This window comes from Equus asinus, chromosome 5 (genome assembly GCF_041296235.1).
Source record: "Equus asinus isolate D_3611 breed Donkey chromosome 5, EquAss-T2T_v2, whole genome shotgun sequence".
NCBI lineage: Eukaryota > Metazoa > Chordata > Mammalia > Perissodactyla > Equidae > Equus > Equus asinus.
The window spans coordinates 77,676,307-77,693,679 of record NC_091794.1 but is presented as its reverse complement, the minus strand read 5'-3'; the positions used below and the strand labels follow the sequence as shown (position 1 = coordinate 77,693,679).

Sequence of the window (17,373 nt, the reverse complement as noted above, 5' to 3'; positions counted from 1 at the left end):
TCCTGCCCTCTCATGTAGTCTTACTAATTGTTGCTGCTGAAAACTGGCCTGTTGGGGCTCACCAGGACATGGACTAAAAATGAGAAACACTCTGAATTACATTCTTTTTAACAGGCCGTTTTTTGACAATGAGAAAAGTCCATGGAAACCGTTTGAAGGTGTTTCATTCTTTCTCTTCTCCTGCTTTAGGGAAGGAACAACTTAGTATCTTCAGGAGGTGTGATTCTCTTGTCAGAGAGGGGAAATTCCTTTTTTTTAATGGAAAGGTAAAGTAATGAAGAATACTAGCTGTGATTGAACCTCAGGAAACCTTGCATGGCAGACAGTTTTTCATAGATCCTGGCTTCAGGTGACTGAATAAACATAGTCGTTTCTATTTGGCAAGATGCCAAAGGTCTGCTCTTGGATTAAGAGCAGGAAGCTGAAGGTTTTAAACATTGTATTATGGAAAATCCCAAAACATTCCAAAGTAGAGAGAGTAGTCTTACATCTTCAGTGTGGTCAATATTATCCTCCTCCACTCCCCCCACCCCCGACCCCCAATTATTTTAAAGCAAATCCCAGATTTCGTATCATTTCCTTTCATGTAACTATTTCAGTTTATATCTCTAAAGGTAAGGACTCTTTAAAAACATAAGCAAATGAACATTGTCACACCTAAAACAATTAATAATAATTTGTCAGTATCATCAAATATCCAGTCAGCATTCAAATGTTTTTTTAGAGTTGATTTTTTAAAATCAGTATTCAAACTGTACCAACACAGTTCATTTGATTAATATGTCTCTTAAGTGGGGTGATCATATAATTTATTATCTAAACTAGGAAACTTGATAGTGAAAAGGGATTCTCTTAACAATTATACGAGGACAGCAGGCACAAACCTGGACTGTCATGGGCAAATTGGGATGTCTTGTCACTCTACTTTTAAGTTTCTTTTAATCTAGGATTTCCCATTCTCTCTCTTTTTTTCTTCTAGCATTTCATTTGTTGAAGACACTGAGTTGTTTGTCTTGTAAACTTTCCCACATTCTGGATTTTGCTGATTGCATTGCTGAGAAGTTCACATGTTCTTATGACCTCTATATGTCCTGTAAACTGGGGGCTTGATCTGATTCTGGTTTGATGTGGGGAGCTGGGGAAGAATACATTATAGTTAGTGTACTGCTTATAGTTAGTGTATAGCAGTGTACAGCTATCAGGAGGCAGGTAATGTCAGGTCTCTCCCTTGTTTTGATAGTAGTGACCATTGATATTAGATCCGTTATTTTATTAGGAGTTGGCAAAAAGGGTGATATTCCCATTTCCTTTCCATTTATTAGCTACAGTACTTACACAAAAGGAATTTCTCTCTTGTTGTCTATTTGTTAAGTACAAATGTACAGTTAGGTACCCTTACTCTTGAGTCAACTCAGCTAAACTCTTTTTCCTGGGCCTTCAAGCTATAGCCGAGTGTCACCAGTTCGTTGGTCCATGTTTCATACCTGCTGACTCTTGCTTGTGGTGAAGATTGTTTGCCCCGAGTAGTTTACGTGGAGGGAATTAGTTTGCCTGTCCTAGGAAATTGAGATGGATTCATCCCTTTGTTCATTCAGCTGCGTACTAGGCCCTCTGAGCAGGAGCATCGGCCCAGATTGGCAGTAGGAAAGTTCCCAGCATGTGGTGGAGTGAGAGAGAATGCTTTTTATCCAGTAAGCTTTCAGACTTATTCACTTCATTGCAGCCATTTCTAGAACTTTTCAGGTGATTGCTCTGGGCTTCAGCAGGAATATTTATATATATTTTAAAGATTGGCACCTGAGCTGACATCTGTTGCCAGTCTTCTTTTCTTCTTCTTCTTCTCCCCAACGGCCCGCAGTACATAGTTGTATATTTTAGTTGTGGGTCCTTCTGGTTGTGCCATGTGGGACGCTGCCTCGGCGTGGCCTGATGAGTGGTGCTAGGTCTGCGCCCAGGATCCGAGCTGGTGAAACCCTGGGCCGCCAAAGCAGAGCGTGTGAACTTAACCACTGGGCCACAGGCCTGGCCCTCTAGCAGGAATTTATTATTTTTTTAACCACTTTTAGTATTTCATTTTATTTCCTTTTAGACAGTTTCTGCATTTAAATCTGTGTAGATATATACAAACATCATATTTTACAATTTGAGCTATTTTGCTTTATTCATATTTTTATGACCTGAAATATTCTTTTTTCACTTAGAATATTGTAAGCATTTTTCTATGACTTTTTTTGTAAACACTGGTTTTGTTAGATATATAATATTCTAATGAATGAATGTATCACCTATTTGACTATTCTATAATTAGAAATTAGATTGTTTCCAAGTTTTTTGTTTGTTTTGCTATAATGCAAAATGAATATCTTTGTATATAAGCTTTGTCCCAATTTCATATTATTTTCCTGACTAAGGTATAAACATTTTAAAGATCATTCATACTTGTTTGCAGATGTCTTCCTAGAAATTTTATAGCAATTTGCAGCCCCATCTAGCAGTGTGTGAACATCTTTTCTTCCCATTCCCCACCAGAATTTGGATTTATGTGTTAAATATATGACAAATTTGATAGGGATAATGGTATCTAATTACTGGTTTTATTTGCATTTGTTTGATTACTACTTAGCTTAAACCTTTTTTTCATAATGATGTTACTCGTTTGGTTCTGTTTCCTATATTTACCTATTTTTGTCTTTTGCCTTTATTTCTGTTGGTAAATATTCCCAGTATGCAGTGACTGAGCTCTTTCAATAAGTATTTGTTTATTGAATTCGTCATATTTATTGCATTAATATAGTATGAAATATGAACTTTGCTATATTTATTGCAAATATTTTCCCAGTTTATCCTTTGCTTTTTAATTTTATTTGTTCTTTTAACATACAAAAGCCTGAAATTTATGTGATCCACTTCCAGAGATAAGTTAAATAATCACACATATTTTCTTCTTGACTTTGTAACATTTAGCTCCCTAATACACTTGAAATTTGTTTAGTATAAGTATAGAATTTAGTATGAATATAGTATAGGATCGGATAAGTTAGAATTTAACTTAATTTTATTTTGCCTAGTCTTGGGAAGTTTTTCCAATTCTATTTGTTAAGTGATCCATCCTTCTCCATTGACTTGTGATGCCTTCTCTATTTATTAAGGTCTTAAGTCACTAAAATCTGTTTCAGGACTATCTTTTATTTTTCATTAAACTATCTGTCAAGTTTCATGCCATAACAATCTATTTTAATTATTGTAGTTTTTGGTGTTTTGATAATTAGTAGAATAAATGTCATAACTTTGCTATTAAAAGTGTTCTTGTAAGATTCTAGCTGAAATATTTTTAAAAAATAGTTTCAAAGTTTTAAGAATAGTTCAAAGAGTTCCTCTGACCCCGCCCACCCCCTCCACAAACCAGGGGTCAGCAGACTACAGCCCATGGGCCAGATATTACCTGCAGCCTGTGTTTGTACAGCCCGTGAGCTAAGAATGAATTTTACGTTTTTAAAGCGATGTTTAAAAAAAATAATAAAGCAAGAATTATGTGACAGAGACACATATGGCCCGTAAAGCCTCAAATATTTATCTGGCCCTTTACAGAAAGTTTGCCGACCATGGCCCTAACTCATTTGAGAACCAGTTCCTGGCAGGAGAGCCCATCCGCCCAGCATGCTTTAGTATATACTTCCTACAGAGAAGTCCTAAAGATACTGCCATTAAGATCAGGAAGTGAGAATTGGGATAAATACCATCATCTAATCCACAAGCTTAATTCGTATTTCACCAAACATCTCAGTAATATCTTTTATAAAAAAAGATCCAATTCAGGATCATGTGTTATAATTTTATCGTTGTTGTGTTTTTTTGTCTCCTTCAATTTGGAACAGTTCTGTAGTCTTTTCTGAACTCCTATGACCTTGACACTTTTGAGATTACAGGTCAGTTATTTGATAGAATGTTTATCAATTTGAATTTGTCTAATATTTCCTCAGGATTAGATTCAGGTTATCCATTGTTAGAGAGGAAAAACTTTTCCTCTACCCTCTTACTAAGTTCAGTCCCTGGGGGCCTGTGAATGAAACTAACAAAAGATTGACAGGAGAAAAGGCACACAATTTTTATTAATATTTACATGCATGGGAATTCACAGAAAAGAAATGAAACTCAAGTGGTTAGACTCAGAAGCTCATATACCCTTTTAACAAAGGCTTCAAGGGACGATTGTGGGAAAGTAACTAGGAAATATGTAAGGGAACTAATGGAAGACGAGGGCTATTTTAGTAAGATCTGTTTATGTAAATGCATCACTCCTCTTCTCTCCCTGGTACAGAGGGACACTTTCCTCAAAGGGAAGTTTGCCTGGTTTTGGGTAGATAAGGGGAGGGCAGAAAACTCTTCCTGCAACTGTTGATTCTCAGTTGCCTTCAGCTTAAAATAATCATTTTGCCAAAGTAGCATATTTTGAGTTGGCATATTCAGACCCCCTTCAGCATCTTTAGCAGGAATATCACAAAAAGGATAGTGTGTTCTTCTCATTGCATCCTATCAAGTGATACAGGCTTTCATTTTGTCCAATTACGTCAAAGTTAACTTTGATCACTTGATTAAGGTGGTGTCAGCTAGGTTTCTGCACTGTAAAGTTACTCTTTTTCCCTTTGTAATTAATAAATATTTTGAGAGAAGGTTCTTGAAATTATGTAACTACTCCCTTCCTCATCAGATTTTAACCCACTATTTTTTAGCATCCATTGATGTTTCCTGGCTGAATTATTATACTATGCTGGTTGCCAAATGATATTTTTTCTAATTCCATCCTTTCTTCACTTCGCAATTGACGTTGCACTATAAGGAAAAGCTTTCTCCTCTTTGTGTTCATTTTTTCACTTATTATATCAGCATGAATTCAATAGGTTCTTATTTAATAGGTTGTAATCTATTAATGTCATTATTATTATTATTATTATTATTTATTTTTTGGTAAGGAAGATTGGCCCTGAGCTAACATCTGTTGCCAATCCTCCTCTTTTTGCTTGAGGAAGATTGTCCCTGAGCTAACATCTGTGCCAATCTTCCTCTATTTTGTATGTGGGACACCACCACAGCCTGGCTTGATGAGCTGTGTGTAGCTCCACACCCGGGATCCAAATCCGCAAACCCCAGGGCACCAAAGCAGAGTGCATGAACTTAACCACTACTCCACAGGGCTGGCTCCTTATTATATATTTTGATGTTCAAATTGTACCATGTTTAGTCAAGGGGAGTCTCTTCATGCTGGCTTCTGTGTCTTTTTGGCATGTCTTTATCATTCTTTGAGAACTTCCTAACTGTCTGGCCCAATAAGGTTTTCCTGACTGGCTTATTTTGTACCCTCCCTGCCCTAGCCTTCAAATTAGCCATTTCTCCAAGGAGCATGGTTCCTTTTAGTGGAGAATGGTATTTAAAAGCCAAGATATGGGTAGTAGGCATGGTTGCTGACATTTGGATTCCCTGCTCCCAGAGGATGTATACATGTAACACACATGTATATTTATTTCTTGATCTCTGCATTTTAAAAACTATAAGCTATGGGAGAAGATATTTGCAAATCATACATTCAATAAGGGGTTAATATCCAGAATATATAAAGAACTTATGTGACTTAATATCAAAAAAACAAAGAACCCAATTAAAAAATGGGTAGAGGACTCAAATAGACATTTTTCCAAAGAAGATATATAATTGGCCAACAGACACATGAAAAGATGCTCAGTATCATTAATCATCACAGAAATGCAAATCAAAACCACAATGAGATATCACCTCACACCTGTCAGAATGGCAATTATCACAAAGACAGAAAATAACAAATGTTGGTGAGGATGTGGAGAAAAGGGAACCCTCGTATGCTATTGATGGGAATGTAAATTGGAGTGCCATTTGTGAGAAGTTGGAGGGCACTAGAGGGCATTATGCCAAGTGAAGTCAGTCAGATGGAGAAAGATAAATACTGTATGATTTCACCTACATATGGAATCCAAAAAAAAAAGGAAAAGAACAAACAAAGCAGAAGCAGACTCATAGATACAGGAAACAAACCACTGGTTACCAAAGAGGTGAGGGGTTGAGGAGGTAGGAGAAATAGGTGAAGGAGATTAAGAGGTACAAACTTCCGGTTATAAAATTAGTAAGTCATGAGGGTGTAATGTGCAGCATAGGGAATATAGTCAATAATATTGTAGTAACTTTGTATGGTGAAAAAAGGTGACTAGACTTATAATGGTCATCATTTTGTAAGGTAGTTAAATATTGACCCACTATGATGTACACCTGAAACTCATAGGAAATTGTATGTCAATTATACTTCAATTTAAAAAAAAAAAAAGAGGGGCCAGCCCAGTGCCGTAGTAGTTAAGTTCGCTGGCTCGGTGTGGTGGCCTGGGGTTTGCCAGTTCGGATCCCAGGCGTGGGCTTATGCACCGCTCATCAAGCCATGCTGGCATCCCACATATAAAATAGAAGAAGACGGACACAGATGTTAGCTCAGGGCCAAGCTTCCTCAGCAAAACGAAGAAGATTGACAGTGGATGTTAGCTCAGGGTTAATCTTCCTCAAAAAAAAAAAAAGAAAAGAAAACTATAAGCTCACATTGATAGTTCTACTTCCGATTCTAGTTCATTCTGGTTTTTTCCATTTCCATATTTGTAACTCTGTTTGTTGATAGTAAGAAACCTGACTCTCATTATCTTACACATATTTACTTATTTGATCATTTCTTCCTGTATGTAACCTATGTCCCTTGGCAATCACTGACCTCCTGTGTGTATGCACTCCTTACCTTGCTGGGTCTCCAACATTCCATATCAAACTGACACCACTGTTCTTTCCAAGCAGACCAACCCCCTCGCCCCCATCAGTCTCTGACATCTTGTGCCAGGTGCCTTCTCTCCACCCCCAGCCATTTGGCCACCATCATCATCTAATGGCTTCTTGACTGAATTATTCAAGAAGGAAGAGGAAGAGGGAAGATTTTTAAGTCCACTAAGTACATCAGATGCAGCCTCAGGGGCTTGTATAATTTTTAAAAAATAACTTTATTGAGATATAATTTACATACTATAAAATTCACCAATTCTAAGTTATTCAATGGTTTTTACTAAATTTATAAAATTGTGCAACCATCGCAGTCATCTAAATTCAGAACATTTCCGGCACCCAAAAAGTTTCCTTGTACCCATTTGCAGATAATTCTACTATTTCTCCGAGTCTTAGGCAACCACTGATCCTCTTTTTGGCTATAAAAATTTGTTGTTTCTGAACATTTCATATAAATGGAATCATGTACCTTGTAGGTTTTTGTTTCTGGCTTCTTTCATTAGCGTAGTGCTTTGAGGTTTATCCATATTATAGTATGCATCAGTAGTTCGTTTCTTTTTACTGCTGAATAATGTTCCATTAAATGGATAAACCACATTTTGTTAGTCCACTCACCAGTTGATGGACGTTTGGATTGTTTCCAGTTTGGGACTATTTCTTTCTTTCTTTTTTTGCATGGAAAGATTTGCCCTGACTTAACATCTGTTGACAATCTTCTTCTTCTTCTCCCCAAAGCCCCCCAGTAGATAGTTGTAGGTCCTTTTGGTTGTACTGTGTGGGATGCCACCTCAGCATGGCCTGATGAGTCATGCCATGTCTGTGCCAAGGATCCAAACCTGCAAAACCCTGGGCTGCAGAATCAGAGCGCATGAACTTAACTACTTGGCCATAGGCTGGCCCGGAGTTTGGGACTATTATGAGTAAATCTTACTGTGAACATTTACATACGTGTCATTGACTGCACTTTTGTTTTCGTTTCTTTTGGATAGAGTCCTAGGAAAGAATTGTGTTATATGGTAAGTTTATGCTTAACTTTTTTTTTTCTTTTTGCTGAGGAAGATTCACCTTGAGCTAACATCTATGCCAGTCTTCCTGTATTTTGTATGTGGATTGCCACTACAGCATGGCCTCTGATGAATGATGTAGGTCCACACCCAGGAACTGAACCCGGGCCACTGAAGTGGAGCACACCAAACTTAACCATTAGGCTATGGAGCCTGTGCTTCACTTTTTAAAAATTTCCACACTGTTTTCTACAGTGACTATATCATTTTATATTCCCACCAGCAATATATGAGGATTTGTTGTTCTGCATCCTCACCAATACTAGATATTCTATCTTCTCGATTATAGCCATTCTAGTGGGTATGTAGTGGAAGTTAATTGTGGTTTTAATTTGTATTTCCCTAATAACTAATGACCCAAGTATTTTATGTTATTATTAGCCATTTGTATTATCCTTTTTGATGGACTGTCTATTTAAATATTTTGTCCATTTAAAAAACTGATTTATTTGTCTTACTATTATTGAGTTTGGAGTTCTTTCTGTACTCTAGGTACAAGTCCTTTAATCAGGTACATGATTTGCAAATATTTTCTCCTAGTCTGTGCTTTGTATTTCCATCTTCTTGGATGGAGTCCTTTTTTTTTTTTTTTTTTTTTTTTTGGTGAGGAAGACTGGCCCTGAGCTATCATCTATTGCCAATCATTGGATGGAGTCTTTTGAAGTACGAAAGTTTTTAATTTTTCTTTTATGGATAATGCTTTTGGTATCATTTCTGAGAACTGTTCACCTAACCCAAGGTTATAAAGATTTTCTTCTGCAAGTTTTAAGTTTTTAGCTCTTTAATTTAGGTCTATGATCCATCTGGGTTAATTTTTGTGTATGGTATGAGGTAAAGGTCAAAGATTTTCTTGTTTTCTTTCTCTTTGTATGTGGCTATCCATTTGTTCCAGCATAATTTGTCTAAAAGGCTATCCTTTCCCTGTTGTCTTGGCATGTTTGTTCAAATCAGTTGACCATAAGTGTTATTGGTTTATTTCTGTACTCTCACTTCCATTCCTTTAATTTATATGCCTATCCTTGTCCTAATTCCATACTGTCTTGATTAATGTGGCTTTATAGTAAGTTTTGAAATCAGGTAGTGTAATTTCTTCAACTTTCTTGTTCTTTTTCCAAATTATTTTGTCGTTTTGATTGCTTTGTGTTTCCATATAAATTGAGGATCAGCCTGTCAATTTCTACAAGAGAGCCTATTGGAATTTTGATAAGGATTGCTTTGAATTTATAGGTCAATTTGGGGAAAAATTGTTACCTTGGCAATATTGAGTCTTCCAATCTGTGAACATGGAATATGTCTCTTTATTTAGCTCTTCTTTAATTTCTCTTAGCAATATTTTGTAGTTGTCAGTATACTTTTGCTAAATTTATTCCTAAGTATTTTAGTCTTTCTAATGCTATTGTGAGTGTAGGTATTTTCTTAATTTCATTTTTGGATTGTTTGTTGATAGCATATAGAAATACAATTGATTTTTATATATTTATGTATTCTGTGATCTTGCCAAACTTAGTAGCTTTAGTAGCTTTTATTTTTTTAATTCTTTAAGATTTTCCACATATAGGATCATTTTATCTGTGAATAATAGCAATTTTACTTCTTTCTTTTCAGTCTGGATGCTTTTATTTTTTTCTTATTGCCCTGGCAAGAACATCCAGTACAGTATTGAGTACAAGTGGCAAAAGCAGACATTACTGCCTTGTTCCCTCTCTTAGGGAGCAAAGCATTCAGTCTGTCACCATTAAATATGTTAGTTGTGGGATAGGTGCCCTTTATCAGGTTGAAGTTGTTCCCTTAACTATTCCTAGTTTGTTGAGAGCCTTTATTATGAATGTGTGTTGGACCTTTGTTAAATGTGTGTTCTGCATCTACTCGGATGATCATGTAATTTTTGTCCTTTGTTAATATGGTATAATATATTAATTGATTTTAAATCAGCTTTGAATGGGATAGATCCAATTTTTGCTTTTTCTTTCTCTTTCCTTCTATTTTTCTTATCTCTTTTTCTAATTCTGACTTTTAATTGTGGTTAAATATACAGAACCTAAATTTGCCGTTTAACTGTTTTTAAATGTACAGTTCTGTGGCTAAATCATTAGGTACATTCACATTATTATGCAACCTCACTCGCATTCGTTTCCAGAATGTTTTCATCTTCCCAAACTGACACTCAGTACCTATTAAACACTAACTCTCCATTCCCTCTTCTCCCCAGCCCCTGATAACCACCATTCTACTTTCTTTATCTATGAATTTGACTGCTCTAGGTACCTCATATAAGTGGAATCATAAAATGTTTGTGGTTTTGTGACTGGCTTATTTCACTTAGCATAATGTTGTCAAGGTTCATCTGTGTTATAGCATGTGTCAGAATCTCCTTCCTTTTTCAGGCTGAATAATATTCCATTGTATGTATATGCCACATTTTGTTTATTCACTTGTCTGTTGATGGACACTTGGGTAGCTTCCACCTTTTGATTATTGTGAATAATGCTGCTATGAACATGAGTGTACTGATATCTATTTGAGTTCCTGCTTTTATTTTGGGGGGATATGTACCTAGAAGTGGAATTGCTGGATCATACAGTAATTTTTTGTTTTAATTTTTTGAAGAACCGCCATATTATTTTCCACAGTGGCTGTACCATATTACATTTCCACTGACAATGCATAGAGTTCCAATTTCTCTACATCTTAGCACTTGTTATTTTCTATTTTTGTTGTTTTTTATAATCGCCATCCTAATGGGTATGAAGTGATATTTCATTGTGGTTTTGATTTGCATTTTCCTAATGACTAGTGATATGGAGCAGCTTTTCATGTGCTTGTTGGCCATTTGTGTATCTTCTTTGGAGAAATGTCTATTCAAGTCCTTTGCTCATTTAAAAAATCTGGCTGTTTATTGTTGTGTTGTTGAGTTGTAGGAGTTTTTAATATATTCTGAATATTAATTTTTTTTTTTAATATTGGCACCTGGGCTAACAGCTGTTGCCAATCTTTTTTTTTTTTTTTTCCTGCTTTATCTCCCCAACCCCCCTGTACATGGTTGTATATCTTAGTTGCATGTCCTTCTAGTTGTGGGATGTGGGACGCCACCTCAACGTGGCCTGACGAGCGGTGCCATGTCCGCGCCCAGGATCCAAACCCTGGGCCGCCGCAGCAGAGCGCGTGAACTTAACCACTCGGCCACGGAGTTGGCCCCTGAATATTAATTTCTTATAATATCTTTGTATAGATTTTGTGCTTGTTCCTTTTGGATTATTAATTATTTTTCAAATAGGTATGTTCTTCCTAATCTAAATGTTTGCAAGAAGTTCATGTAGAAGGACTGGGTCACTGGACCAGACTGTTAGGAAGTGTCTGTGGATTACAATAAAGCTTATTACATTGCAGTTTTTCCTCTCTAGCTCTAAGTCTGTCCTCAGGCCTCTATAGTATGGTCCCAAATAGAGTCCAGGAAATAAGCTCACATAGCTGTTCAGTCATTTGTATCTTTGAGTGGGTTCCTTAGTACTATCTTTCACTAATTATCTTTTTGATTATGTTAAAGATAGAGTTTACCTCAACTATTGAGTTTCAGTATCTATAATTATAATTTATAAAACATCTAATTAAATTTTTTCCATATTCAACTGTTCTTATTTTATTACTGCCAGTTTTGATTCATTAATTTTTATTTTTTATATTTTATTCACTTATATCTCTGATAATCTAAAATGTTCTGTCTTTGCAAGTATTTTTCAGATTTCTGTTATTTGAATTTCAACTTGAGAAAATCCATCTTCCCATTGTTGATTTTATTGGCTGACTTTCTTAGCATTAGATTTCTTCAAGTGTTTTGCTTACTATTATAAATAGTAACTTGTTTTCTATGTAGTTATTGCTCACATATGTAAGTATTGAAGTTTTATATCTTTCCCTTCTATCCTCAGTATTTTGTTGTTTTAAAATTTTCATTGGCCAGAACTTCTAGTATAGGTTTAGAGGTAGCAATGAGAGCAGGCAGCCTTGTTTTTTCTTCTTTTTTTTTCTCCCTAAAGATTTTATTTTTTCCTTTTTCTCCCCAAAGCCCCCCAGTACATAGTTGTATATTCTTCGTTGTGGGTCCTTCTAGTTGTGGCATGTGAGACGCTGCCTCAGCGTGGTCTGATGAACAGTGCCATGTCCGCGCCCAGGATTCGAACCAACGAAACACTGGGCTGCCTGCAGCGGAGTGCGTGAACTTAACCACTCGGCCACGGGGCCAGCCCCTAGAGCAGGCAGCCTTGGTTTTTCTTGACCTTAAAAGGAATGTATCTAAAATTTTTTCCTGTGAATAATTTTTCCTTTAAATTTTGGGTAAAGACGCTTTTTAAAAGTAAGAAATTTTTTTCTATTTTCTTGAGAGTTTTTTTTAATATTCTGCTAAACTTTATCAAATATTTTCTTTTTTCCCTTCCTAATCTTGATACATTTCAATTATAGAATATGAAAAAAAATTACATTTGCTAATGTCACTATCACTCTCATCAGAAAAGTCTAAATATTGGGAAGCTGTAAAACTCATGATACAGATTTTTCGAAATTCTGATTTTTGCTTCAAAGGTCAAATTTTATCATTGGTAAGAAATACTGTCGGTCGTTTTGCTTGAAGCCATAGGCCTGTTTTGTTCATTTCAAGAAAAAGTTGGCAAATACTTAAGTCTGAATAACCATAAAATAGCCACATGAAAAAAGTGCTCACAACTCAACCAGTGGGACAAGAGTCTTCTTTAAGACAATCACTGTACTTATGTAGTTCAACAGTAGTGTTTTATGCATACTTCTGATTTTGTCGCACAGTATATTTAAAAGATAGTCAAGATTTAATAAAATTACTATTTGTTGCTTCATCAAGAACATTCTTAAGTGAATCTAGACTTTTTTAAAACTGCAAATGAGTGGTGGTGGAAAATACAATGACTATGAGAGCATTTTGGTTCCATTTGTGTTAAGGTGCCAGAAATGTTACCCATTATTGCTTTTGTCACATCAGTACAAATGTTACCCAGTGGAAAAGGCAAATAATGTCTTAGTATTCCTGTGAAAATAGCTTTGACTTTGCAGTCCTCTTGAAAGGATCTCAGGGCCCTTCAGGGGTTCTCAGACCAAGTTGATCACGGTGGGTTTTTTAAAAATTAAGCTTGCTAAAATTTTATAGAAGTAAAATATATATATTTATAAAGGAAATGAACCTATAATTTTCTGAGGCTATTATTATCTGACTTTGAATCAAAATTATACTAGTGTCATAAAATAATTTAGGCAGCTTTCCCTCTTATTTTATTTTCCAGCACAACTTTATAGGACAAGGGTTACTTATTCCTTTGAAAGTTTGTTAGTTTTCTCCTGTAAAGCTACATAGCTTGTGGTGGGAGTGGCATGAGGATGCACAATAAATTCTATAATGGAAGGATATATAAGATTCAGTGCCAGTGTTTGGCAACCGATCTCTAGTTCTGCCCTGGAGAACACAAGGAAGGCTTTAGAGAGAAGGAAGCTTTTGGGTTGATCAGAGAAGAATTAATGCATATTTGTCAGGTAGACATTTGGGACAAGGGTATTTAAGCAGAAGCAATACATGTGCAAGGAAGAGGAGGCATAATGGCATGGGCTTGTTTAGTATTGGGGTGTCAAGTGTGTGGAGGGTGAATTTGTGGAGAGATGGTGGTGGGTAGGGCAAATCAGCAGGGGGCCATATCATGAAAGGTCTTGAATGGCATACTAATAACTAATTTAGATATTTATTTGTCTATGGCAGTTGTCAGAGGATTTTTATCTGAGGATTGATGTGATCATTGATAGTTTTGAACACACTACTACAGCTTAGATTCGAACAGTGATTGTACCAATTAAAATGCAGAATAATTACTGCTATCACATTATTGCTTGCTACAGATTTCTTCTCCTACCTGGGTAAATGTTCTTACCATCCCCTTTCTGTTCACTCTACATATGTGTAAGCCACCCACATTGTGGGTGGCTTATGTAATACATGGACATAATTTCAAAAGTACGTTAGTTCTTTAAGGCTTATAAAAGAAAACTAAATATTCTCTTACCCCACTCCTACCGTCCTTGATTTTTGCTTCTCACAAGTAACCACTTTAAATTCTTTTATCTACTTCAATGTCAAATTATTATGATTTCATAAATATTATTCCTAATTGAGTCATTGTATGCTATGATTATATTTGTTTTCTTTTACTACTTTCTGTTTTCCTGAGGGTCATAATTGCCTCACTTTTGCATTGCTTTATATTCTATGTAGCATTCATTTATTCATCCCAGAATCTTCCATCAGAGCTGCAAAATGCTTGTCAGTATGTATAACATTAGATACCCTGACCCCATCTCCCCCAAGCGTGACTCCCAGAGCCCTCTCATCTTCTGTTCCAGTCTAAACTGATTATCCTCTGGTCCTCTTGCACAGTTGTCATCATGGTATTTCCGGGACCTCTCCCCACTGTGGATTCTGAGTTCCCCAGATCACCTGCTTTCCTCTTAGTTTAATTCTTCATTTTGGTGGAGCATAGACACCCAGAATCTTAAAAGGGGCTTGTGTCCCTATATGTTGCCTGAGTTCTCTTCCCTCACTTATCTAAGTTTCTTCAAGTGTGGGCCTCTGAAGGCCAAAGGTCGATTATATTTGCACATTTTTTTAGTCCTTTGAATGCGTGACATAGAACCTTGCAATTAACTGTCATGAAAAATGACTGTGATGGTGGTTTGACTACTGAAAGTGAGGGCCTGGTCCTTAAAGTAGCCTCTGTATCCGTGGCTGCCTCATAGAAACAGAACTGTGCTCTAATCGTCTCTATTATGGAAATTTGGGCATAGGCCAGACAGCTGGGCTGCTTATTGAGGGAGGAAGCAGAAAAGAAGGATTGTTACTAAAGCAGAGTTTAATCTGGATGTTGGACCAACGTATGGAGTGATTATAAGACATTTTGCATTTCCCTTTAACCACTAGCTCTCAAACAAACTGGTCTGGAAATGTAACCTGGAAAGTGGGCTTATAATTTGGAACTTCCAAAGAAATCCAGAAGCCATGAGAACTAGTAAAGGCAAACCAAATATACAACAACTTCCCAGACACTATGTAATCATGGATAGCCTTATACGTCCTCATTTTACCAAGGTCCACATTTGTGGAGGGCCTCTGTAGTGGAAGTGTACTCCATTCACAGAAAAAATCTTTAGTCTCATTGGCCACTTTCCTAGCGAGAGTTTAAGAATGCATTACAGGACAATTCTCTCCCGTTCATTGCTTATCCAAATAACTACGTATCAGCCACTGTCCTGGGCACTAGAAATATAGACGCACTTAGAGTACACAGGTTCTGAAGCAGTGCCCACTCTGGGCTTTTAAATTCCTCTCCCATCTCTACTACCAGGTTTATTTGATTAGAACTCTGGGAATGTGAATGTCAGCTACAGTCACCAATGACAGAATTATTTGGATTTCTAGGTGATGGGCAGCTCTTTCTTCATCTTGAGACTAGAGTTGGGGAAGTGTTGCTGCTGCCATGTTAGGGAAACTTACCACTATGTTGCATGATGCCAGGGGACAAGATTGCACTGGCTTACATTTGGCCAGTTTCCCCTTCTCCTCATGTTTTTTGCTTTAAGACTGTTGATTTGTTCCAAGCGTTCTGGGCATTTGAGCTTTAGACCCATGTTTGTTTCTCTTCACTGTAAGTTGGTATTGCTGCAGGACCATGTTGCGGAGTCTTGTAGGTTTGGCTGTTACAACATGCTTAGAGCTGAATCATGCTTCCTTTGCATTGTTGGTGGTCTTTTCTGCTATAACATAATGAAAGGATTCAGGATTGGCCAGGGCAGAGATGATCTGTACCTCTTTATTTTTTGTCTGGATCAAGATAGGTCTTTGCTGTGCCTTGATTTAGAGTTGGGGGTGGCAATAGTGAAGATGGTCATGACTCAAGAATTTAGTGAGGGCATAGTCTTTGCGGAGTCTCTGCTATGGCAGGTCTCCTCCCCAGTATTCGTGGCTGTGTCAAAGTTCTGCTCCAATCTCTAGGGTAGGTTTTTTCCCCTCTTTTTCCAGCTTTATTGAGGTATTATTGACATATAACATTGTGTAAGTTTAAGATGTACAGTGTGATGATTTGATACGTTTTTATTGCAAAATGTTCACCACAATAAGGTTAGTTAATACTTCCTTCACCTCACATAATTACCATTTTATTGTTATGTTGTTAAGGTATGAACATTAGAGCTCTACTCTCACAGCAACTTTCAAGTACAGTCATGTGCCACTTAATGCAGAGATGTGTTCTGAGAAATGCGTCATTAGGTAATTCTCATTGTGTGAATGTCATAGAGTGTACTTACACAAACGTAGATGGTATAACCTACTACACACTTAGGCTGTATGGTACTAATCTTATGAGATCACCATCATATATGCAATGGCTCATCAACAAAAACGTTGTTATGTGGCACATGACTGTACACAATACAGTACTGCTAACTATAGTCACCATGCTGTGCATTAGATCCCCACCTAGGGTAGGACTTGATATCTTATCTGCCCACCCTTTTCTCCCCCTGAAGTTAGTTAGGTTGTACAAAATGCCCTTGTTTTTCTGGATATGTGCCGTCTGAACCATCTTTAGGATAGAGCGCCACATTGAAAAAGATCCGGGGCAAAGAGAATGTGAGTTAGATTAGGCTTTCAAAAAATGTTAGTCCCTTATTGTGACCTAGGGCAAGGTGCTTAGCCTCTCTGTGCTTCAGGTTCCTTGTCTGTAAAAAGGAGAGACAATAGTAGTACCTATGTCATAGGGTATAAGGCACTACATGTAGAGCTTTAGACAGTGCCCAAGTAGCACTTTATAAATATTAGCTGTTATGATTGTTTTAAATGCGTAGGTAAATTCAGTAGAACATGAGGAAAATCCCAAGGGACATAAATCTAAGAGGGAAAACAATATCTGAACAGTACTAACCCACGTTGGAACTTCTAAGAAAGGGGCCAGGGAGGAGGTGTACTAGTCCTGATATCCTTGAGGGGAAAGAGGTTGAGGCCTTGGGCTTGTTTTGGGTGGGGAGACCCTAGAGTAGGGTAGAATTGAGACCCCACATATAGTTAGGACCCTCAAAGGGCTTTACCCTCAGTGCAGGAGTGGGCTAGGAAAGCAGTTTACCCACTGGCAAGAGGAGATGAGAAGTTCTTTAGCCTCATCTGGGTTTTAATTAAGGCTCTTAATAATAAAGAAGAAAGTCACCCTTGAATTTTTAACTGTAGGCCTTTATTCAACTGAATTTGGGGACTGGAGTTTATACTGTATGTGTGGTCTAGGAGCTGATTCTGGGCTGGTAATAACCCTGACAGATCTGTCAGATTTCTTTTAAATGGCACACCCTCAAATCAGGTAGTGTAAGATTCCCATAAAGCTCACTGAAGGTGAGTTCACAGTACAAAATTATA

General features: G+C 37.0%; 1 protein-coding gene across 11 annotated transcripts in view; it reads left to right on the top strand.

Annotated features, from left to right (window-relative positions):
* MAST2 (microtubule associated serine/threonine kinase 2) overlaps window positions 1-17,373 on the top strand; it is a 210,882-nt gene that overhangs the window by 130,119 nt on the left and 63,390 nt on the right. The window contains exon 3 of one of the 11 annotated variants that reach the window (XM_070510007.1): window positions 7,830-7,856. The exons of the other annotated variants lie outside the window; for them this stretch is intronic. Coding sequence (XP_070366108.1) covers window positions 7,830-7,856 — 27 coding nt within the window. The remainder of the gene's footprint in view (window positions 1-7,829; window positions 7,857-17,373) is intronic. 11 annotated transcript variants of the gene reach the window in all.